Raw genomic sequence first — 24,029 nt, 5'->3', positions numbered from 1 at the left:
AGCAGTATAAGTAGTAGTGGCAGAAGTTGTATAAGTAGTAGTGGCAGTAGTAGTATAAGTAGTAGTGGCATAAGTAGTATAACTAGTAGTGGCAGTAGTAGTATAAGTAGTAGTGGCATAAGTAGTATAAGTGGTAGTGGCAGTAGTAGTATAAGTAGTAGTGGCAGTAGCAGTATAAGTAGTAGTGGCAGTAGCAGTATAAGTAGTAGTGGCAGTAGCAGTATAAGTTGTAGTGGCAGTAGTAGTATAAGTAGTAGTGGCAGTAGTAGTATAAGTAGTAGTGGCAGTAGTAGTATAAGTAGTAGTGGCAGTAGCAGTATAAGTAGTAGTGGCAGTAGTAGTATAAGTAGTAGTGGCAGTAGTAGTATAAGTAGTAGTGGCAGTAGTAGTATAAGTAGTAGTGGCAGTAACAGAATAAGTAGTAGTGGCAGTAGTAGTATAAGTAGTATTGGCAGTAGTAGTATAAGTAGTAGTGGCAGTAGTAGTATAAGTAGTAGTGGCAGTAGCAGTATAAGTAGTAGTGGCAGTAGTAGTATAAGTAGTAGTGGCAGTAGTAGTATAAGTAGTAGTGGCAGTAGTAGTATAAGTAGTAGTGGCAGTAGTAGATATAGCAAACAGTACTGCAGAATCAGGGATGCTAGTTTCATTATTACCCTTCATTGTGTCTGAGCTTATTTCATTGTTGTTTTTGAATTACTTGCTTCAAGTAAATTTTTTGTTATGAAGATCAAAAACAACTATATTATGCAAGCAGTATACCAATTTATTTGCAGCAGATGCATGTGTGCTCTAAAGCTACTCTCATTCAGGATAAGACAACTTTTATTCAAAATCTATTTACACTTGCCATTGCACATCTAACTATTTGTAGTTGAAGTAACAAAAATACCATTACATTTACCTGACCTAAGCAGATCAAAATCAAAAGCTTTTAACTTTGACAATACCTTTTTATCTAATTATTTTTTAAAGAACACTTTTTTATAAAAAATAATTATGAACTGCCCAACCTATATATATAAATCTCCGTATTCGTCTCTTCGATTATTGCAATTAAAATCTAGCAATAAAAACTCTACAGTAAAAAAAATTTAACCTCGGAGCCTGCAGTTATAGAGATATCTAGCTATTTAGCCTCGGAGCCTACAATTATAGAGATATCTAGCTATTTAGCCTCGGAGCCTACAATTATAAGGGACATCTAGCTCATTCATTACACTATGGCATTCAATGAGCACAGCGATCAATAATTGTGAAAACATTCATCACATCGATTAAAATTGGCGTAACAACGTTGCGCACGTATCGATTAGTAGTTGGCCTCACTAGGTGAATGACCGGTGTTGCCCGGGAAATAAAACAGCTCATAAACAGTTGCAGGTACATGTAATGTTGTGTAAAGGTAATGCAGTAGATAAGGTAATGTAACGTCTATAAGCTGTTTTTTATTACTCGTGTTAGGTAGTGCATTCATTTAGTAAAAGTATAAGTATAAGCTAAAAACAAGCTTATATACGCTGAATGCCTTTTAAAGCTATGATGCTTTTTGTGTTTCCAACACCGACTACTTTATCTTTTATCAATAATTAATGAAAACTTGAGATACTCAAAAAAATTAGTTTTTTGAGTATCTCAAGTTTTCATTCTGCTGTGGCACTTCTGCTTATGTGATGTTGTACCCAGTTAGAAGCTTCATACTTGAACTAACGGTCATTGCTGTAATGAGGAAGGTTATAAACAAGGTGCTACTTCTAAGGCGTTACATAATTATTTGCGGTATTGATTCTGAGCAGACAACTTCAACATATGCCGATACAGTGCAAAATATACCTATGCAAAGGCCTCATAAAATGTTTCAGCTGTTGGAAAATGCACATGCATAAATTAATTACTTCATATAATTTTTTTATTGCTTATAAAACTTCAGCCAAATAAGCAACTTAATCTTGTAAAACTGGAGCTAATTCAAGAAAGAAATGTTTCATTAATTATGCATTACTATAAAATCTGAGTCAGACCTGTCTATATTAATTGCTACAAACAATTGGCATAATATAAAAATAAGAGTATAATAAATATTTTAACACATTATACACATTATACAAATAAAGATCTAAAACCTATCATCTTCCATCCAATATTTTGTGAAAGTACTGCAATAGAACACCATAATATAAACAATAAAAAATAAAAAAAGTATTTTTTATTAATTTGAGTTGATTAGCCTTCAGCTGTTTATGGAAGCACCAACTATTTTATAAGCCAATACAGTTAAATACAATTTTCTTAAATTGATCAATTAGTAGAAACAAAAACACAATACAATTTAATTTCATTTAAATCTCAAAGCTAAAATGTGATTTGTAGTTGAAATTAAAAACTTTTTATGTCTTTAAAAATCAGTCTCAATTCTGTCACCACCAGTTATGTTTAAATTAGGTTTGTGTATTTTTTAACACATGTACACGTAAGTTGGGTTGCTAGAAACCTTTTATACAGTGTATGCTGAAAAACCTTCTGAAAACAAATTGTTTTATTGGATGGTAAAGTTTCAAAGAGGCCCAAATTACAAAAATATAGTGAAGACTTCATTTATTTAGTAGTTAGAATCTAGCCAAGTTACAAACAATTCTGGTTTAGTGTTGTTGGCTCTCTTATATATATGTACATATAGTATATATGTAAATGTATACATACATTTACATACCTTATATACTATATGTACTATATATATTATATATGCTATATATTATATATATATATATATATATATATACTAAATATATACAGTAGTATATATATACTTAGACAATCATGTTCTGCAAATATACTGAGCTTTTGTGTACAAACTGTTACCATTTTGTGTTTATTGGGAACATTCAAATTTGACTTAACTTTCATAAGAAACATTCATCTGTATTTGGCACAAAAGGAATACAAAAATATACACACATCACGTCTTAATCAGTGTTGGAGTACACAAAACAGAACAACAATAGATATATAAAAATGGACTAGAAAACATAACAATATCGTTATTTGGTGCATTGTGAATTTGTCAATCTCCTTAAAATCATTCAATTGATAATTTTCTAACAAAAATGTTGAAACAATTATGTATCTATTTAACACCCTACAGACTATAATTAGGAGTTAAAACTAATTTTCTTGAAAATCGACAAACAAGAAACATAAATGGCTCAAGCTGACAAGTAATGCATGCATTAAATAAGATTATCATCAGTAAGATCAAATATTAAACAGCAGGACTGGCGTCCATTGTTTTCGGCAGATTACTTATTAACCCTCTGAATTTGAGATTTCTGTAATATCTGAAGAAGTGGCTTCATTGCTGATTACCAAAGCCCGGTTCTGCTGCTTCCATCAGAAAGATATTTTCTCCAGGCATTGGGATCTACTGTGTAAGAGACAGCTCCACCACTGGAAGAACCTGAATCGTTATTTCCATTGCCGTTTCCTGCAAACAAAACAACACAATTTTACTGATTGAAATTAACTGATTCTGTTAGTCAAAGGTATCTTTCCAAAAAAGGATAATTAATTTTGAAGGAATATATGTTTTAAATAAAGCTTTGCTCATTGTTTTATTTTATTGTAACAAGAAATAAAGAATGAGAATAACAGTACTTTTCGGAGTTGGCCATCTCAAGGAAACTAAAAAAATCTTTTTGACATATGGGCACAACTTACCACTGCCACTGTTAGAGCCGACGTTGCCATTTCCGTTGTTGACACCGTTACCAGAGCCAACATTACCATTTCCATTTCCTTGTCCGTTACCATTACCAGCATTGTTGTTACCATTTCCGACACCATTGTTGGATCCCTCGTTGGCATTTCCATTGTCTGTAGATAAAAGAAATCATGTTGAGATTACAATAAAAAGGAACATTAGCTTGAAAAAAACCTTGTTAGAACTTCCATTGTTTTTAACAACAGAAACATTGTAAGTACTTTTAACGAGAATTCTAGAGTTGTGTTATGATTTCAAATTTAGCTTTTAGCAAGTAAAAGGTAATTATACAACTCACCATTTCCATTGTTGGATCCATCATTGGTGTTTCCATTGCCTACTCCATTACCATCTCCATTGTTCACATTGCCGTTGCCTAAAAAATTGTTTAAATGGAAAACTTTCAACTTTCAATTTGAAAACAAAATCAGATTTAATATGATTTTTTTGTGTGGTATACTTGACATCGCTATCCAAAATTGAAAACTGCTTCTTACCTGCGCCGTTGTTAGAGCCAATGTTTTCATTTCCGTTATCCTGTCCATTGTTGCTGCCATCATTCACGTTTCCATTAAATACTCCATTGGCATCTCCCTCGTTGTTGTTACCTTTAAAACAAAGATACATTTTAACATTTAAAACCACAATGAGAATTTAGAAAATCTTTATATTTTCAGTTCTGAAAAACTATGAAAGTATAGACAACTTGACTTACCATTTCCAAGTCCATTGTCATTGCCCAAATTAGCATTGCCGTTCGCTCCTCCATTTCCACTGCCGATGTTTTCATTACCATTCTCTGCTCCGTTTCCGCTTCCAACGTTTACATTTCCATTGTCAACACCATTGTTGTTTCCAAGGTTATCATTACCATTGTCCACACCGTTGCCATTTCCAGTGTTGTCATTTCCTGTAGAAAATACATATATCCAAATGACTTTTGGCTAATTAAATTCAAACTAGAGTACATGTTTTTTATTTCAGTTTAGTTGCAAAAGAAATAAAAAACATTCATATACCAAATGCTTACCATTGGCTAGCCCATTGTTGTTTCCATCATTGATGCTTCCATTGTCCTGTCCATTACCACTTCCTTCGTTAAAGTTACCATTGTTGCCACCATTATCTGAGCCATTGTTGTCATTTCCATTACCAACACCTAAATTAATAGAATATTTCTTTATGTTCCTGTTATAAGGCCCATATAAAATTTTTTATCTTATGTATAACAATACAATACAGTTAAAAGTAGTAGAATATCGGTTGATAAAATTGTTGCAAAATAAACATGTTTATAAAGCCAAATAAACTAGGCAAATGTGAACTTAAAAACCAAAGAATGAACTGCCTAAATGAAAAGCTTTAATAGAAACTTCATGGGTTTGACAAAAAATCATTTTACTCAGCGTTTACTAATACCAGATTATCTGAAAATAGGATTAACTAAGTAATAACTCAATATTAATTGCACATTTTATGATTCTTAGTATCTGATTAGGAAGAGCTTACCGTTGGCATCTCCCACATTCCCATTGCCATTCTCATTTCCATTTCTGTTGCCAGAGTTGCCATTGCCATTTATTTGACCGTTGTTGTTACCAGCATTATCATTTCCATTCACTCCTCCATTGTTGTCTCCTGAGTTGCTGTTTCCATTGATTCTTCCATTTCCATTTCCATCATTTGCATTTCCTGTAAAAGATAGACACTCCGTCATTGACTTGAAAGCATATACTTTAGTCAAAATATGAGATTGCTTTTTAAGAGTCATATTAGTTTTTTAGTTTTACCTACCATTAGCAACTCCATTGTTATTGCCAGAGTTTCCATTTCCATTTTCTCCACCATTGTTGGAGCCAGCGTTACTGTTTCCACTTCCAGCACCGTTTCCATTTCCAGTGTTAGAATTTCCAATATCATTGCCATTGTCATTTCCATTGTTTCCACTTCCATTTCCAGCCCCATTAAAATCACCATTGTTGCCGTTTCCACCGTTGTTACCATTGTTGTTACCAGTGTTGCTGTTGCCACTATCAACGCCGTTGTTGCTTCCTAGATTACCTACATATCCAATAGTTTTTTTTAGAATTGATTAAACATAACTTTTACAGGTTTTTCTGGCAAATAATTTTGCACATAAACACAAGGATATCTTAAACTACATTACTTACTGTTTCCAACGGCATTGCCATTGTCAGAACCACTGTTGCCATTTCCTACTACCATACCATTGCTGCTACCACTGTTTGCATTTCCAACACCATTTCCGTTGCCGCTGCCAGTGTTGGAGTTACCAATGTTGGCACCATTTGAGTCTCCAAGGTTACTGCCACCATTTCCATTGCCTAATTAAAATAAAAGCAGCGTAAATGCAAGATCCATAAATCTTTAAGATCACAAAACATTATAATAAACATTTAGTATTAATTGCGAAAGATTCTCATTTGGAGATTTGATTCGTACCATTGTTGTCACCGCTGTTACCATTTCCGCTTGACACTCCATTGTTGTTTCCGGCATTGTTTCCTCCATTTCCATTGCCATTGGAGTCACCATTGTTGCTAAAACAAATGCCACAAAATTACGATTGCGAGTATTAGATATCCTCAAGATTTAGATATTATTTGCTCTTAGTTTTGCAATGTGATAGTAAGCATAGCTTAACATTTAAATATTCTGATGCTTCTTAGACTACATTAAAATCTTACCCATTGCCATTAAAAGCTCCATTGCCATCTCCACCATTGTTTGAACCGTTTCCATTGCCATTGCTATCTCCAGAGTTTCCATTTCCATTGTCATGGCCATTGTTGTTACCGGTGTTGCTGTTACCATTGTTGTTTCCATTGGCTGATCCTGTATTAGAACCGCCATTGTTTCCACCATTTTCATTTCCAAGGTTAGACAGTCCATTGGCATTACCATTACCATCACCGTTGTTGCTGTTTCCATTTCCACCACCATTGTCGTTGCCGATGTTTCCATCTCCATTTACATTACCATTGCTGGTTCCATTGTTTTCTGCAAAAAGGACCAATAAGCAAGGTAAGAAAGAAAGGTTACTGGTACACCAATTTTTTTGAAACTCTATAAGTGCTTAGTAACTTACAGAAATTATTATAAATACATACTATTTCCGTTATCGTTTCCATTTCCGTTTCCGGAATTGTCCACACCATTGAAATTTCCGTTGTCATCTCCTCTGTTTAAGTTACCAACGCCATTGCCGTTCTGATCTCCACTGTTGCTGTTACCATTGGAGTTACCGTTGCCAGTTCCAAAGTTCTCATTTCCATTAGCATTGCCATTTGCATCTCCCTTGTTGCCATTTCCATTTGTGTTACCCTGGTTCTTACCGTCATTACCTAGAAAAGGAATAATAATATTATCAAGAGCTCGGTAGGTTTGATTCACATACGTTTTATTTCATCACTTAAGCTGATACTTAATGATTCAAAATGCATCAGTACCAATGTGCTAATTCCACGGATTAACCAACACAAATTAGTAAGTGGCCATGATCAAAGACTACTGGTAGAGACCAAAGAGATTAAAATACAAATTACTTTTTGTGGGATTGAGTCAGAGCTTCTGACATGCCACATTTGGCGAGGTGACTTACCATTTCCATTAGCATTTCCATTGACGTCTCCCATGTTCATGTTACCATTGTTATTTCCATTGACATCTCCAGCATTAGCATTGCCATTCTCATTTCCATTTTCAGTTCCTTCATCACGGTTTCCATTCCAGTTACCATTTAATGTACCATTGTTGGAATTTCCATTTCTGTTACCACTCTCATGCCCATTATTTCTGTAAAATTAATTGGTGATAATATTAACAAAATAGATCAATTTTGATAACATAATCATAACATAAAATAAATTGAACCAAAGTTTCAGAATTAATAAGAATTCAACTTACCCATTGCCATTGGCGTTACCGTTATCTGCTCCATTGTTTCCATTTCCGTTTATGTTTCCAAACTGAGTTCCTGTGTTGCTGCAAAGCAAAAATAAAAATGAACAATACTTTTCTGCAAAATGAAACAATTAAATTTCACAAAATTCATAAAATTCATAAAATTAAACTAAACGCAGTTGACAGATGCATGTATTCTTACTTGTTGCCATTAAGGTTTCCATTTGAGACTCCGTTGTTTGCATTTCCATTTTGAGTTCCTCTTGTGTGTCCTAAAAATCAAATAATTGCTTTGTAAGAGAAGTAACTTGTATTTCAGCAAAATTTGTTTTAATAATTATTTTTTAAAAGAAGTATGTAATTATATTTGTATTATATGTTACTGTATATTGCTCTATGTTAATTGTAATGAAACTATTTCAAGTTTGTCAAATTCTGAAGTTGGAATTTTAAAGAAGAATCTGTTGTTAGCCCAAAGTTAAGAGTTCTGGAGGGAAGTAAAAATCACCTCAACAGCTCCACTATTGTTTTCATTGCTAACTAGTTGCAAACTGCTACATCTACTAATATGCTCAATATTTCTTATAAATTCTCATGAATATCATCAAACAATTTTCAGGAACTCCTGTTTGCTTCTCAGAGAAACCACTTCTGTTGGTGTAGAACTATTCTACTCACCAACACCATTAGTGTTTCCATTGTCTGATCCAGATTGAGTTGGATCCCAAGTTCTGTGGTTGCTCTGTATAGCATCAGCTCTTTCTCTCCAGTTAATAGTCATTGCTTGTGATACGACCAACACAGTGGTGAAGGCGCATATAATATGAGTAAATCGAGCCATTCTGTAAATACCCCAAAAATTTAAGTTGATATCAAACCTATAGACTCATAAAATCAGTTTTTTTTCTCTTAATGAAATGTTCTAAAAATTAAATCATCAAATTAAGAAATCCAAAACAATACAAAATAGAGTAAACTTACCTTGAAAAGCTGAATAGCAACAGATACCAGACAGTATTTTAAATACGATATATATCAGATCAACTGATAGTTTCTTGCTTCTTTCTCTTACTTCAGTGATCAACACTGCTTTTTCTTTCTCTTTTTGTAGCTTAATGATTTCCACTCTGCTGGTTTGCAGCTTATAAACAGATTCCTAACAGAAGAGTGCTGAATCACCGAAAGGCATTAGTAACCTGGCAACCAATCAAACAGGTGGTCTTGGTTGAGCGCAAGATATCAATCAGATGTCATATATAGTGCAAGGGTATCAGAGCACCATCTATAATTACATAGATTAGCGCCAACTGTGAGCTGGCATAACTGTAAGTGTTTGTTGATGTGGATTATCTGGGCAATTGCTATGCGTTCCCAAGGTAACTAGTCTTGCAGAAGCAACAAAATAGAACACTGTTCTATTTTTCACTAATGGGGCAGCAAGAAATACTTAAACCATACTTTTTTCTTAGACATCAATTTACCATATTATATGGTCTCATATACAAAAACGATCAGCTTGTTAGTCTTTGAGAATATCAACTGAACCATTTTGAAAAATATTTCATCAAACACCAAAGGAATTGCAGCAAGACCTAACTAACCCATATTATGTGTTTTGTCACTATCACAACAGTGCACACCGAGTGATACATGAGTCCACCTGCAACTAGCTAACTTGGGCATGGCTTGACAAGTAATAACAGTTCTGTCAATGGATGATGCATTTGAATAAGTCCCTGCTGTTGTTTATATAGTGTTACTATGAGTCTCTAATGCTCCATTCTAACTACAGTCTACATCAGCAATAAATAACTTGTGCTAGCAGTATTTTGTACCATTTCACTAGTACGTAGACAAGATATACTGCTATTTTTCTCATCTCATACTTCGTTTGCAGCTTTTATTTTTAAAGCTTGCTACCATGATGTTCTATTTTTGTTGTTATAACACACTTCAAACAGTTTTTTAGAGTTCTATCTAACAATTATTTCTACTGTTCACCTCACTTGTTTTTACTGCATACTCTATTTTTTGTTCAAAATGGTGAAAAACCGATCAAATCTAAAAAGTATTACACTATTTGCTTTTTTAATTTTAAAGTAGATAGTTAATACCTTTTCTATGCTGCACAAATTATACAACTGTACTATCAGTTTTACCATTTATATTAGCTAGCAATAGTTATTACTAATTATTGGTTATTGACTGCTACTGACTATAAACCCTTGATTGTTGTTGATTATTATTTTTTATTTCACCAACAGTATAATCATGTTATTTAATGAAAACTGAAAACTAAAAGTAAATGACTTATTGCTTAAAAGAACCACAGTCTTTAACTACAATACAAACTAAACCTTTTCTTAACATAGCTCACAAAAGCAGTTATTTTGTACAATTGGACAAAATAAGGTTTTTGTAATTTTGATGGATTTACTAAACTGGAGAATATAAAAGTCGGTGTATTGCGCAGAAGAGTTTTATATATGGCCATCTGCAATAGGTGAGTTCGATCACATTGTCACTATGGTGTACGACAAGTAGCACTAACATTATTTAAGGCCTTCATGGGTTCAGATTTCAATACCAACATCACTTGGTTAACGTTAATGATTCCTGTCAAGACTAGCTGTAGTAAGAACTTCAATTTGTAGTTCGGTAAAACTATCTTAAGAATACCGGGATAGACCGTTGTAAATACCACCAGATTCTTCAATAAAATTTCTTGTTGACTTCTTTAGTTGGAGTTTAAAATAAGCAAGACAGTTTTGTCAACAATTCTTATGCAGAGCCACTGTTCAATATATGACTTTCTGTTCGTATATAGAAAAATACACATGCTGTTAGCGGCAAGTGTATTAATATCTAAATACTGAAGTTTTACAACATCGCAAACTCAAAAACCTAATGTGCAGCTTATTTTGAAGACAAGTCAGAGAAGCGATACAAGGTAATTTATATACCCAACTGAAAACTTTGTAATAGAGGTAAAAAGTGATCATTTTACTAATAGATAGATATTAATTTTATCATCGTCAGTTAACGCCATTCAAAGCAAATTAGAACACGAAATAAAAGAACAATTAAACCAAATAAAGTAAAATTATGCTCATTGGAAGAAAAAATCTTTTTGAATAATAGTGTTGAATTATGTGGATTAGCAAGGTGTTGGTGATGCAAAGTGATTGTTCTTCTAATGTTACGTATACGTAAAATAATTTATGCATAAAATGTCTTAATCGTGCAATTACATGATGATAATGCTGAAAGTTTTCAGGGAAACGAGCTAAAACTTCTAGCACAGTTGTTTCCTTTAAATGATAAATTGTTAAAACGCTATCACTATGAAGAATTGATAATGATTGACCAGTTAAAGTGACCCAATTGTTGTCTGGGACCAATCAGCACAGCATGAAAAACAGATCCTTTACTAACTCTGGTGTTATAACAGGAATTCATGTAAACAGGACCTTTAGTGCAAACAATTACGTTTTGGTTACCGATAAAAAATTGTTTGCAAATTCTAGCCAACGTTGACCTGTATGCATCTGAAAAAGAAGCTTGGTATATAATATTTCATTTTTAACAAGTGTTCATATTCAAATAAATACTTGACTACTATCAGTAAAGTGAATTCTAATCAAAGCCTTTGAATATTCTGTAAACATTCTAATACTGATGATATGTCACTAGCTGGTGCCATTTCATGCCAGTCGCTTTGAGGTTTTGAATAATTTATGGGAGGTTGCAAAATACCTCTGCGCGGCTTTAACAGCCGGTGCCTACGCAATAAGCAAAAGGAAGTGACAATTAAAAGTATACAATTTAAGTAATTTAATGTTTTGCTAGGAAGTTGAACAGCAATAAATCACCGCCTCGCTTAAGGTGAATTTTCGCCTACGTGTAGTTACCTTAAATTATTTGTTACTCAATGAATGCTATTTACATTCTGAGAATGACTCAACCTCAGCATAGTTTTTAGACAAGAACATGAGTTTAGTGTAAAAACATTATAAAAGGTGGGTTTAAAAAGAATGACCTCAAATATTGTTCTCCATTGTTGAACCGGTCAATATTAGCATTTAAACAATCATATTAGCAGAGCAAAACCTTCACTCATAGCCTTTTGAATACGTTTTATGCAAAGAAAAAGAAACTTTTGGCATTGTGTACAATTTTCACTCGCCAGTTAACCACAAATATTAGCTTTAACACAGTAGCACAGATGAAATTGTAATTGCACAAACCAGTGATTAGTTTTTACGAAACAAATTTCTCAATAAATAAAATGATTTTGAAAAGGTTTACAGAAAAATGAATTTATATAGGCAGTGATGAGATTAGCACACTGGGCACAATCGCTTACCTCGATATAGCCAATTTAGTTCCGGAAAGGGTTAAAAAACACCTTCAAGTTTGAACCACTTTTCAAAAACTGTATATAAACAAAGCAGGACAGGCTAGCACTTGAAAATCATGTGTAAGAATGGTTTGTTTGTGAAACCCTTAAAGAAATAAACATGTTTGATTACTGCTTATACTGTCCAGCTACATATATGCCTTTAGATTTCTCAAAAAGGTTTTGAAGAAGGCAGAAGATGTATAATGTCAAAAACTCAAAACAGAGTCTTCGTAACTGAAGTTGCATTATATTGCCAATCTAAACAGAGCCTTCTGCTCAAGAGTCAAACGGATGTAGGTAAAACTTAACCACCCTGACCATTTCATAAAAATTTGTTTCTTAAACGCTGTTAAACTAAGAGCTTTTAAATCATTTTCTTATCTTATCAATATTCCTAGGTGAACAGTTTTCCATGAGCAGAGCTATTATGTTATATTATTTAGTTTTTTAGTAACTTTAAATATGACAAGACTATTTTTGCCAACAGAACCTTTTGTAGACCTCGTTTATCTTTTTAAATTTAGTCAAAACATAAGTTCTGCAGATGAAACTTTTATCCTAAATATTTAAGTCAGTAAATAAATGACCAGAAGTCTCAATTGTGGTCACAATTTGAACTGAGAAAATGATACAAAATACTTAATGCGCTTTGAACTTTGAAATTAAAAAACATTTCAGACGCAATATTTATAATTTTCCAATTTCATTAATAATAAACAGTTGGTAGACTGCATTTGTATATGTTTATGCCAAGGTCAATGTTAGTGTATTTGTTGTGAAAAAGAGAAGTTTGCATAAATGTGTGTATATGAATTAGTTGCCAGTTTTAGGTACACAACGCATGAGTGCGAGTTTATGAAAGTCAACAGAATAGATAAAGTAATATAATGTCGCTTGCGTAAAGACCTTAGTTGTACTTTGCTTTTGGTTTAATTTTAGATTATAGAAACACACCTTTGTTGTCATTCCACAAACTATGTAATAACAGAAAATCGTAAAAGGTCATTGGAAACTAATTGTTGCATGACGGTAGATTTTGTTCAAGGTTTTGCTACAAGAAAACTGCTTTATGCAAATTGACAATAAATACAAGCATGCGAACACTGTCTACTAATTAGGCTGGGTACTCATTGCCTCTTCTACTTGACCTGGTCACTCTTCTATGTCTATGCAACTATCTGTGAATTCTTTAAGTATTTTAGAATTTTTTTATGTATTTGCGGTATGTGTACAGGTTATGCACACAGAGAGAAGGTAGGGCATTAAGATTTTAGTTGAGTAGCTTCACAATTATGAAAGAATTATTTCACAATTCTATAATTTAATAATTGCAGTTTTTACAGTTACTTGGATGATTATTGCGACAAAAGTTATAATGGCCTCAGTGATGGTATAGTGGCTATCTGGCAAAGTTCTACAAAGCACCATGGAAAAATGTAGCCTGAGATCTTAAACGGTGTATACAGTATATTATACATGTTTAGTAAACGACAAAAAATGTTGTTAACGAACTTGTCTGGTAAGCTTATTTTATAGCAGAATAATGACTTTGTCTATCACGTATAATTGAAAGTGAATGTAAAACTCTAAGGTTATACATTTTTTAATATTAGGCATTTGACAAGCATTTTTATTTAAAAATAAGTTACAAAGGTGCCACAAAAGTGAATATACATAAGTGAATAAAAAGAAAAGTGTGATGTGAAAAACGTAGAAACAACAATTTATACAAGGTAGACTTTAAACTACTAAGCCAAGGAATACATTTTATTTCTTTTGATAAGAGGTAAAAAGGCTCAGCAAAACAATTGTTGAGTGCACTTTTGATAAGTACCAAATATAATCATCACATCATGGTATTTGGTACTTGAGAATTGACACCTATCAGTGATCTATGACAAAGTTAAAAGTCTGTTATACAGCTGGATTTGCCAGCAGAAATTGCTTTACCAAAGAGGAAACTAAAAATATCTAGAGTTGTGACAAGGTCTTTCAAGTGTCATATCAATTTACAGTTTTCAGAACTTTTTCAGTCCTTTAAAGTGTGCCTTTTTTAGAGACGCTAAAAGCACCGCAGCGTAAATCCATGTCCAATAAGCTTAGATCTATGATCATAATAGCTGGCATAAGTATTCGTCATAAACAGAAATTATGACTCTGTTTTCCTCAAGCACTCGTCTGCTGTATAATCTCTTCCTCCTTCTCAGAGTCTGAAAGCGAGAAAGGCTAATAAATTCAAAGAGATTATCTAAATGTATGTTGAATCATAATCCACTTTAGTGAGTGGATCAACTGTATAGGTTAACCGTGGTTCTACTCAGCTCCTAATATTTCACCGGTTAGTTGAGAGTAATTGAATTGTAACGGGCGCTTGAAAACTGCTCACGTGTTTGACTCCTTCTCTGTGTGCGTCATCTCTCTTGATTGTAAAACTTTTATTTGGTAACTCAGTGAGATGATTTTCGTGCAAATAGGAAATAAAACCAGTAGGGTCAAAATGCAAAATCTTAATGTTCACAAAATGGAAACTTAATGAAATTTTTCATTACTGGTTTTACTTTTTAAGATCAAAGTTTCTTTAACAGAACTTGGATTCCAACATTTTGGCTAAGGAGAAAGTTTTCAGCTTAAAAAAAAGCATCTTGCAATTTCTTAAATCGTAATGTTCTAATGTTCAAAATTTCATTAAAGCAAGCCATAAATAGTGCATTTTAAGTGGTCATAACATTGTGACTAAACTGTAGCATGAGTGAGGGTTAAATTGTTTGTGTATTGATCTTATTTATGTCTATTGTCTTATTTATGTCTATTGTCTTATTTATGTCTATTGATCTTATTTATGTCTATTGTCAAATAAAACTAAGAAGTCAGTAGCAAAACCAATTTATATACCAGTTGAAGCATCTTTACTTAGTCTGACAGCATAAGTTTTAAGAATGTTTTTTGCTTTTGCTACGTGTATATGAGAACCAATTATTTTGCTGTTTCTATAAACATCAAGGCACTTCAATGCATTGTACAGGTTAGTGCTAGGTGCTACAAGCTCTTTAGTCCTTCATCAAGTTAGAGAGTAATGATCATTGATCAGTGAAGGCTATTTAACCATCAGAGCACTCTTACCATAGAAAAGAGCAGCACTGACCTCAGCTACTATTAGTATTTTGCAGCAAAACAGCAGGCCATAGTTTCACAACAGCCAATGTCTTATTCGGCAAATGTCTATTTTTTAGTCCTGAGGCAGACAAACACTTGAAGATATTTTTTGAAATTTTCTTGATTTAAAGTTCAGTAAAAATTTTTCAACAAATTCAGCTCGATTCATTAAATTTTCACTCTAAGCAGAAAATAAACATAAAGATAAAGTTTTCATTGACACGCATTTCAAGTTTCGCTCAACTAAGTGGTACATAGCCTAAGTCTATGTGCATAAAATACATATAAATAACCGTATATGTGTGTAAGAATGTGTGTAACAAGTAAAGATGATGATATGTAGATAAAGGTAGCAAAAGAAAACTGCCAGCAGCTGCTGGCTGCAGTACAAAAGCAACGCTTACTTGTAACTTTACCTGCATAATATTCATCAAGTACTGAAAGCTAATAGTTGATAACACTATGGTACTCTGACCAGAATGATATCTGCAGTACACTCCTGCAAGTGCCTAAATACCAGCAAAAGTGATCAAACAGAACCTTTCTGAATCTTTGTCAATCTTCAAACAAATCAGTGCTGCCTCCTATCTATTTTCTTCTTTTTATGTTATTTTCAGTTTGTTTGCTTGTGATGTAATATATTTACTAGTAGAACTAGTAGATTGCTGATTCATCAATATTTAAAGCACTTTTACCTTAAAGAAGAATCTCCAAACTTTTCAGAGATTCCAAAGCCCTTAAGAAGTTGCTTCCAAAATGGGAGAATTTTGACCAAATTAAACGATGTTTACAAAAATCTGCCACATCCACACCAAAGAAACAAAGAATTTTCTGTTGCTTTAGATATTTCTGATCTTATCGTCAGTCAGCCAATCATGATCTGAACCATGACTGAACCAACCTCTTGTTAAAAAATGAAGCAAATATTGCATTTAGTAGTATGCACTTCTCTATCGCTTTCTCTCTTTCTCCCTCTCTCACTCTTGCTATCTCTTTCTTGCTCTCCTCTCCCTCTCTCCCTCTCTCCCTTTCTCACTCTCGCTATCTCTTTTTCCCTCTCTCTTTCTCCCTCCCTCCCTTCTCTCTCTCTCTCTCTCTCTCTCTCTCTCTCTCTCTCTCTCTCTCTCTTTCTCTCTTTCTCTCTCTCTCTTTCTCTCTCTCTCTCTTTCTCTCTCTCTTTCTCTCTCTCTCTCTTCTCTCTCTCTCTCTCTCTCTCTCTCTCCCTTGTAAAAGTACAGTATGCATGTGAAATCTTCTGTAAATGTAAGTTGAGAGCCTGTTGTTGTAAGTAAAATGATCATTTAATTAAACCTGCAACTAAATATATATGTAGCAACTTAGTTTTTTTGTTTCATTTACATTTAAGATAATATGTCATAATACCATAGAAACACTGTTGCAATATGTTTGTGTATTTATTCTCGGTATGTACGAGACAATGTTTGTGAAACATCAACCACACAGCTCAACTAAACTTGGTTTTAGATAAACCTACTAGATGAATATCCGTGCTTGAAGATTATGGTTATGAAAGTGCCTTTATTGTCAGAGATTTGCATATATTTACATAGATTTAGCCCACAAAACTAGATTGAACAGACAGCTTCACACTAGCAGGGCTTGAAATTTCGTAACATCTTTATTGCATTTCCTTATGTGCCCCTGTATTTACCATCAACTTTCAAAGTAAACCTTTTTGTTTATTTATTTTTAATTGTTGTCAGTTTTAACAATACTTATATAAATAATTCCTACTTTGTCAATGCATGTGCGTCTGTCTGTTTGTGTGTCTGTCTGTTAACTTGCATAAACGCCATGCATTTCCAGTTTGGCTGGTTGAGTTCAAACTTCCAATGCAAGTAATTCGTGCTTACCACCAGGTTATCAGCCACCAGGTTACCAACATGTTTAGTTGTTAAAATTTATCTGGTTCCTGAGAACAAGCTTCTCAAATACCAATATGACCAGAATGTATGCATTGCAGTATTGCATCGCAGTATTGCATTGCAGTATCCTGCATTGTATTGCAGGATAATTACAATAAATAAACGCATTCAGGATTGTTTGCCCTGAAGGCAGTGTATTAATTTGTATTTAAAATCTACACGTGTTCCGCAAGCCATCTAACTGAGAATGAAGAAGAATTTTTGGGCAATGCCAGACCTTCTGTTGCGACTTGCTAATTTACAATTTACAATCTCTTATGATAGAGGTCTACACTCTCAATAGCACCAACAGAATGCTGCTTTTAGATTTGCAAACTTTGAGAGTGATGTTTAAATACCAAATCATTTACTAGAAATCTTTCACATTAAGTCTAATCCAGATTTGTGACAGCTGTCCCTCCTATAGCGCTAAAGATGCAGCTGGACACAGGCTTGTCAACTCTGTCATTGACAAGTAGTCACTCTATGATCTCATAGTTTGTTATTGACTACACCCTTCCCATCTGCTAACATTATCTCATCTCCCAAAGAGCTTTCTAGTCAAGTTCCAACTCATAACAACAAGGAAGAAGATTTTTATCATTTGCATGTTTTAATTTGAGTTTCGTTAACACATACTAAAGATGAACCAAGAGCACATGAAAGTAGAAAAGCTAGATTTTGCCAATTACCCATACAAGCTATTAAATAAGTTATCAAATTTTAGCAGTTTTCACAAATAATAGCTTAGTTTAGTAATTACTGTAGTCATCAGAGCTGGCAGAGCTTTAAAAACGTAATGTATATCTTATATGTGTCTATGTTAAAATTGTACACATACTTTTATGAATAAGTCTCAATACAAACCTGTTTTAGTTATCATGCTCCCTTATCTACATTACACAGCAAATTATAGCATTTAATATTAGGTAAAGGTTTTTTAAGTAATATGAGTAAACACTGGATGGGTGCCTTAAAAAGTTTGTTCAAGAAGACCCTACCTGCAGTTATAAGACATGTTCTAGGGCTGCAGCGTGGTCCTAATGTGAAAACTGATTTATTCAAAACCAATTCGCAACAGCTTTAGGACAGGGCTCAGAATATTAATACTTGCTTGTTTTGTCTACCTCTCATTAACTAGGTATTCTAGGCACACTTATATGTTGCAGAAAACAATTACTAAATGCAATAGTTTTATTTAGAACTGTTTAAAATAAAAAGCCATCACTAAAGTCAGTACAAGTCAGCCAGAGCAAATATAATGAAAAAATGGCAATGACATAGGACAGATGAAATAAAGATCACAAAGTAAAAATTACTTTACCATGTATAGACAACATAGCATACTTTTAAATATCGATGAGTGTAACCATAGCATTATACATAAACCTGCTGTTATTCTCCGACTCATTGTTCTTTTAATTCAAGCGTTTAAAGACCAGAAAAAAAACTAGCAATCATAATAATTGCTTTAAAAGGTGTTACAAAAAATTTAACTTGCTGTAACACTGATTTTTCATAGTTTAAATACTAAAATTGCAGCCAAAACAGGAGAGAGCACATTAAGTTAGCCATGGTAGTCTTAAAAAGGTTCCATTTAAAGTTTTTATTGAATTTTTGACTAGCTGCTGAAAATCTCTCAGAATAGTTATTCGTTAATCTATTAGCTCTCTCAACTGACTTGAGTCTAGATAGAAAAAAACTACTTATTTTAACCCAGCACTCTCAAAGATGGAATGGCAAGCAGATCTCTAGCTGAACCACCAATTAAAAGAGTACTACAAGTTGGGGAGTCAATAAAAACATCCAAGGAAACAACGTGAAAGGGGTAAAACTATGCTAATCTAAATTTTAGGATTTGCTGGTCGATATTCGTAGCTTAATCTTTTATCTTACTAAATAAGCATTGTTTTTTTACGGTATTCTGACAGTCTAGTGTGGTGTGAGAAATCATCAGGTGTAAGAGCTATATGCATAATTATTTTGGATTGACAAAAACAGTTGATTGGAGCAGTTTCTAGAGTTTTGGGTTACTGGAAGAACTAGCTCAGTGTTTTTTGTCTGGCAATCTTTACAAAAATAGCTATTATTATTCCAATAATGCGTTATTACACTAAAACTTCAACTTGATTTTTGTTTACTTGTGCTAATATAATACAAAATATTTACTGGCACTACACCTTTTTTGAAAAGCTTGCAAACATAAGTCTGTTAAAACAGTTGTTAAACAAAATCTGTCTCACTTAGCTTTTAAATACACCCACCATATGAGTCAGGCTGACTTTGAACTCACGCTAAAAAGTACCTAGTTTGAATTTTGTGCAATGAAATCCTTTAATCCAACCTCTATCTGTGCCTTTGAACAGATGAACAGACAGAGAAATACATCTCTCATTATAGTAAAGAATATTTATTTCATTAATGATTAAAAGTAGAAACAACATGCAAACATTAAAATAACTGCTTTATGAAGTAAATAACTGTTATACTTACCACATTTTTACATAGAGTAATCCAGAATCATTCAAAGAAAAGATTCTCACAAGTTATGTTCAGAGATGTATAATTTGTGCATGAGATAGTCATTTACTAAATGTACATATTATATTTGATGGTTAATAGCATAAGCAGTCAGAACCTTTACTATAATAAGAGCAGTATCTGTTTGTTCATCCGTCTGTCCAAAGCCCCGCTGAAGCATTAGGAAAAATATTGCATCGCACATGAAATAAACCCAGCAAACTTCCATTGCATCCAGGCACACTACCAACTGCTAACCTGGATCACTTTGCAGCATTAGGTAATCATTGTGCACATAGTTATTACACATAGTTACCTCTCACTGCATACGAGGCCGGCCAGTGCACTTGTATACTGTATATAGTTTTAAAGAATACCCGTAAAAGCTTGAAAGCTATTCATAACTAAAGCTGAAAAACCTGCATTGCTGATTGCGACCCAACTATTTTTCCTGATATTGTGTTAAGTTGTTTGTGTTCCAACTTTAGTTTTTGAAAAATAATAAGTATGTTAGATGCGCAAATTTGAGTGGTAAAAAATTTAATTTAATAACAACTAAAGAAGTCTGCGCTGCTTCTGATACATCACATACTAGTCATTCCTGCAAACCTAACAGATAGCTCGCATACATTGCATAGCTAACAGATAAATCAGAAAGGATACTGTCAGTCAGTGATGATCATAAAGTGATGCAACTAGAACCATCAAGTGTGAGGAGAGAGTTTCTGGTTAGCTTCTTATTATCTCATGCATCAAAATACCTGACTATGACTGAAACACTGGCGACGGTTTGTTTAGTGAGTTGGATCATAAATACTTGAACTATTTGAACGATTCATCATAGCTTTAGTTTATTATTCTATTATTATTAGCATTATTTTGTTTTTGTTTTATGGTCTAATTTGTCTTAAGCGGCATCCACCAGTGATAATAAAGTAAATATCTATCTATTCATCTATCTATCAATATATGTATCCATGTATCTATCAATCTATGTATCTATGTATCTATGTATCTATCAATATATGTATCTATGTATCAATCAATCTATGTATCTATGTATCTATCAATATATGTATCTATGTATCTATCAATCTATGTATCTATGCGTCTATGTGTCTCTGTATCTATGTATCTATGTGTCTATGTGTTTCTGTATCTATGTATCTATGTATCTATGTATCTATGTATCTATGTATCTATGTATCTATGTATCTATGTATCTATGTATCTATGTATCTATGTATCTATGTATCTATGTATCTATCAATATATGTATCTATGTATCAATCAATCTATGTATCTATGTATCTATCAATATATGTATCTATGTATCTATCAATCTATGTATCTATGCGTCTATGTGTCTCTGTATCTATGTATCTATGTGTCTATGTGTTTCTGTATCTATGTATCTATGTATCTATGTATCTATGTATCTATGTATCTATGTATCTATGTATCTATGTATCTATGTATCTATGTATCTATGTATCTATGTATCTATGCATCTATGCATCTACATACCTATGTATATACATGTATGTGTATATGTATATATGTATATATGTATCTATGTATCTATGTATCTATGTATCTATGTATCTATGTAGATATGTATCTATGTATCTATGTATCTATGTATCTATTCATCTATTCATCTATGTATCTCTGTATCTATGTATCTAGGTATCTATGTACCTATGTACCTGTGTATCTACGTATTTATGTACTTATGTACTCATGTATCTATGTATCTAGTGTATATATCTATGTACCTATGAATCCATCTATCTTGCTATCCATCGTTCTATCTAACTATTGGTCTGCCTGTCTGTCCGTCTATATATGCCTCTAGTACGTTATTGCTGAATTACATAACATAAAATATTAGAAAAATTTTGCTTTACATTTACTGCGGCTCTAAATTAGCATACATTTGGTTCAAATGATTTCTCAGCTGTGGTACAAGTCATTGCTGGTTGTTCGGCTACGGTTTGCACCTGTGCTATTTGTTCTGCTACTGCGTTGGTCTGTTTTAGTTATTCTGTAACAGGTGATGTTTGCTTTAGTTGCTCTGCTATGCTGGAAGTCTGTGCTAGTTATTCTGCTGCAGCGAAAGTCTGTGCTAGTTATTCTGCTACAGTAAGAGTCTGTGCTAGTTATTCTGCTGCAGTGAAAGTCTGTGCTAGTTGTTCTGCTGCAGTGAAAGTCTGTGCTAGTTGTTCTGCTACAGTGAGAGTCTGTGCTAGTTGTTCTGCTATAGTGAGAGTCTGTGCTAGTTATTCCGCTGCAGTGGAAGTCTGTGCTAGTTATTCTGCTGCAGTGAAAGTCTGTGCTAGTTGTTCTGTTACAGTGAGAGTCTGTGCTAGTTGTTCTGCTACAGTGAAAGTCTGTGCTAGTTGTTCTACTGCAGTGAGAGTCTGTGCTAGTTATTCTGCTGCAGTGAAAGTCTGTGCTAGTTGTTCTACTGCAGTGAGAGTCTGTGCTAGTTGTTTTGCTACAGTGAGAGTCTGTGCTAGTAGTTCTACTGCAGTGAGAGTCTGTGCTAGTTGTTCTACTGCAGTGAGAGTCTGTGCTAGTAGTTCTACTACAGTGAGAGTCTGTGCTAGTTGTTCTGCTGCAGTGAAAGTCTGTGCTAGTTGTTCTCCTGCAGTGAGAGTCTGTGCTAGTTGTTCTCACAGACCGCTATGCTTCTATTCTCGATCTTTATTTTCTCTCTCTCTAGATTGTCACTAAGACTGATATATGAGCCAATTATAATAAGGATAAAGGCTTTCTAACTAATAGCTGTAATTTGTAAAAATGAGGCAAGGAAATGAGACATAACAACAGGTGGTGTCCTGCTAGGTCATTCGCAATGGGTTCTATTACTCTCCACCCTATAGCTATCCTTGCCAACTACAAAAAATTACTTACTGTGCTTGGTTGAAAAAGATAAGCAGAAGATTTCTTAATGTTCGCTTCAATAACTTTTCAATGCCACCATCTTGTATATAAGGAGCTTAACATTTAGAAAATAAAGTTTAAAAACAGAAGCACTGCGAACTCTGTAAATGAGTGAAACCAGCGATGCTGCAGCTCATTTGTCACAATTGAAATACTTTACTAGCAAAAACATTTTAATAATCAGTATTTTAGTTTTATGTAACTTTTACTATGACCTATAACCTATGAGCCTTTGCAGCTTTATTGAACAGTTTGTGTAAACTCTAGAGCTAGCGTGTTTAAACTTCAAAGTGTTTACTTGGTGTCCTTTACATAGTCCATGGTCACATTGAAAACCTATTTGTTTCCATTGATAGAGGAAATGATTTTTAAGCCTTTACTATCATGCGTAGCAGTTCTTTTAAAATATAAAGTTGCTTCTATTTCTAACTGTATTTTTCTGCTACTTGTACTATTGGAAAAGGTTAGCTTACCATATTGCAAAAATAGAAGGCTCCTATTCTATTGCAGATGTGTTTACGGCGAATTTCTTTTTGACACCACCGATGACCTCCGCTGACTAATAACAGAAAAAATGACCCTTTAGATTGAAGCACTTCATACCTTTCATTATATGTTACTTTTAAAAAATTCTCTATTAACAATTTTATATAACAAATTACCTCAGTTGTTAATATTATAACTTTCCTTTATAATTGGTTGGTAGACCGACTCAACTGTTTTCCGAGTTGATCTTTAGAAAACCACCTCTGGTATCGAGTATAATTTTTTTATTTCCTTCGGAACGTTATAATAAAATATAATCAGCTTGTTGGAACGATGCAGATCAGTATAATAAAATGGATCAGTCAAAAAATATTGAAATCTTTTAAAACAGTGGTGAGGTTGACTAAAACCATTGTTAAAAGCATATAAAAACATTTAACAAGCTATGATTTGACATAATCAATGCCATAATCATTGAAGTTTTACATATTTTAATTTGAACACCTTTTTTATACATTCCAATAGTCTGAGTATAAACAGATTAGCATTAAACTCTCTTGTTCTATCATGTTCATGTACTGTAGCAGGGTGACACTAAAATCATCAACAGGCACACTGCGCCAACTTCCCAGAGCGTAATGGTCTGCTATTCTAGCGAGTCAACAACAGGTTCTTGTGCCAAAAACAGAACTTTTCATTTCAACACTTGTCAGATATTTATTGCTCAACATCCAGGCTTATTCATCAGAGATGAGGAAGAACGTGCCAGGGAATAAACGTTACCACTAGTTTATTTTAATCACACTCAACGCACGGCGGAGTGATCAGAGTGATTTATGGTTGCCAGTCATAGGGTATCTCTCGAACTTGAGTCTTCTCTGGTGGCGCGAGTCATAGCAACCCCAAAGGAGAGAGC

The 24,029-nt window shown here is 33.6% G+C and overlaps 1 protein-coding gene across 3 annotated transcripts in view; it reads right to left on the bottom strand.

Annotated features, from left to right (window-relative positions):
* The window catches only part of LOC137401397 (uncharacterized protein DDB_G0283357-like), a 47,527-nt gene extending 38,731 nt beyond the window's left edge, over positions 1 to 8,796 (bottom strand). For 2 of the 3 annotated variants that reach the window (XM_068087726.1, XM_068087727.1), the window contains exons 1-15: positions 8,660 to 8,796; positions 8,357 to 8,520; positions 7,881 to 7,950; positions 7,682 to 7,759; positions 7,377 to 7,570; positions 6,886 to 7,119; positions 6,463 to 6,775; positions 6,218 to 6,315; positions 5,926 to 6,099; positions 5,549 to 5,815; positions 5,264 to 5,446; positions 4,785 to 4,913; positions 4,470 to 4,664; positions 4,252 to 4,362; positions 4,061 to 4,130 (exon numbers count right to left, since the gene is read on the bottom strand). In XM_068087726.1, the coding sequence (XP_067943827.1) occupies positions 4,061 to 4,130; positions 4,252 to 4,362; positions 4,470 to 4,664; positions 4,785 to 4,913; positions 5,264 to 5,446; positions 5,549 to 5,815; positions 5,926 to 6,099; positions 6,218 to 6,315; positions 6,463 to 6,775; positions 6,886 to 7,119; positions 7,377 to 7,570; positions 7,682 to 7,759; positions 7,881 to 7,950; positions 8,357 to 8,519 (2,279 nt within the window). In that variant the 5' untranslated portion in view covers position 8,520; positions 8,660 to 8,796. The remainder of the gene's footprint in view (positions 1 to 4,060; positions 4,131 to 4,251; positions 4,363 to 4,469; positions 4,665 to 4,784; positions 4,914 to 5,263; positions 5,447 to 5,548; positions 5,816 to 5,925; positions 6,100 to 6,217; positions 6,316 to 6,462; positions 6,776 to 6,885; positions 7,120 to 7,376; positions 7,571 to 7,681; positions 7,760 to 7,880; positions 7,951 to 8,356; positions 8,521 to 8,659) is intronic. The other variant, XM_068087728.1, reaches the window with a different exon arrangement.
* Between the last annotated feature and the right edge of the window lie 15,233 nt (positions 8,797 to 24,029).

The sequence above is a fragment of the Watersipora subatra genome, chromosome 8, assembly GCF_963576615.1.
Source record: "Watersipora subatra chromosome 8, tzWatSuba1.1, whole genome shotgun sequence".
NCBI lineage: Eukaryota > Metazoa > Bryozoa > Gymnolaemata > Cheilostomatida > Watersiporidae > Watersipora > Watersipora subatra.
Note: the sequence above shows the minus strand (reverse complement) of the source record. Positions and strands in the feature narration are given on the sequence as shown.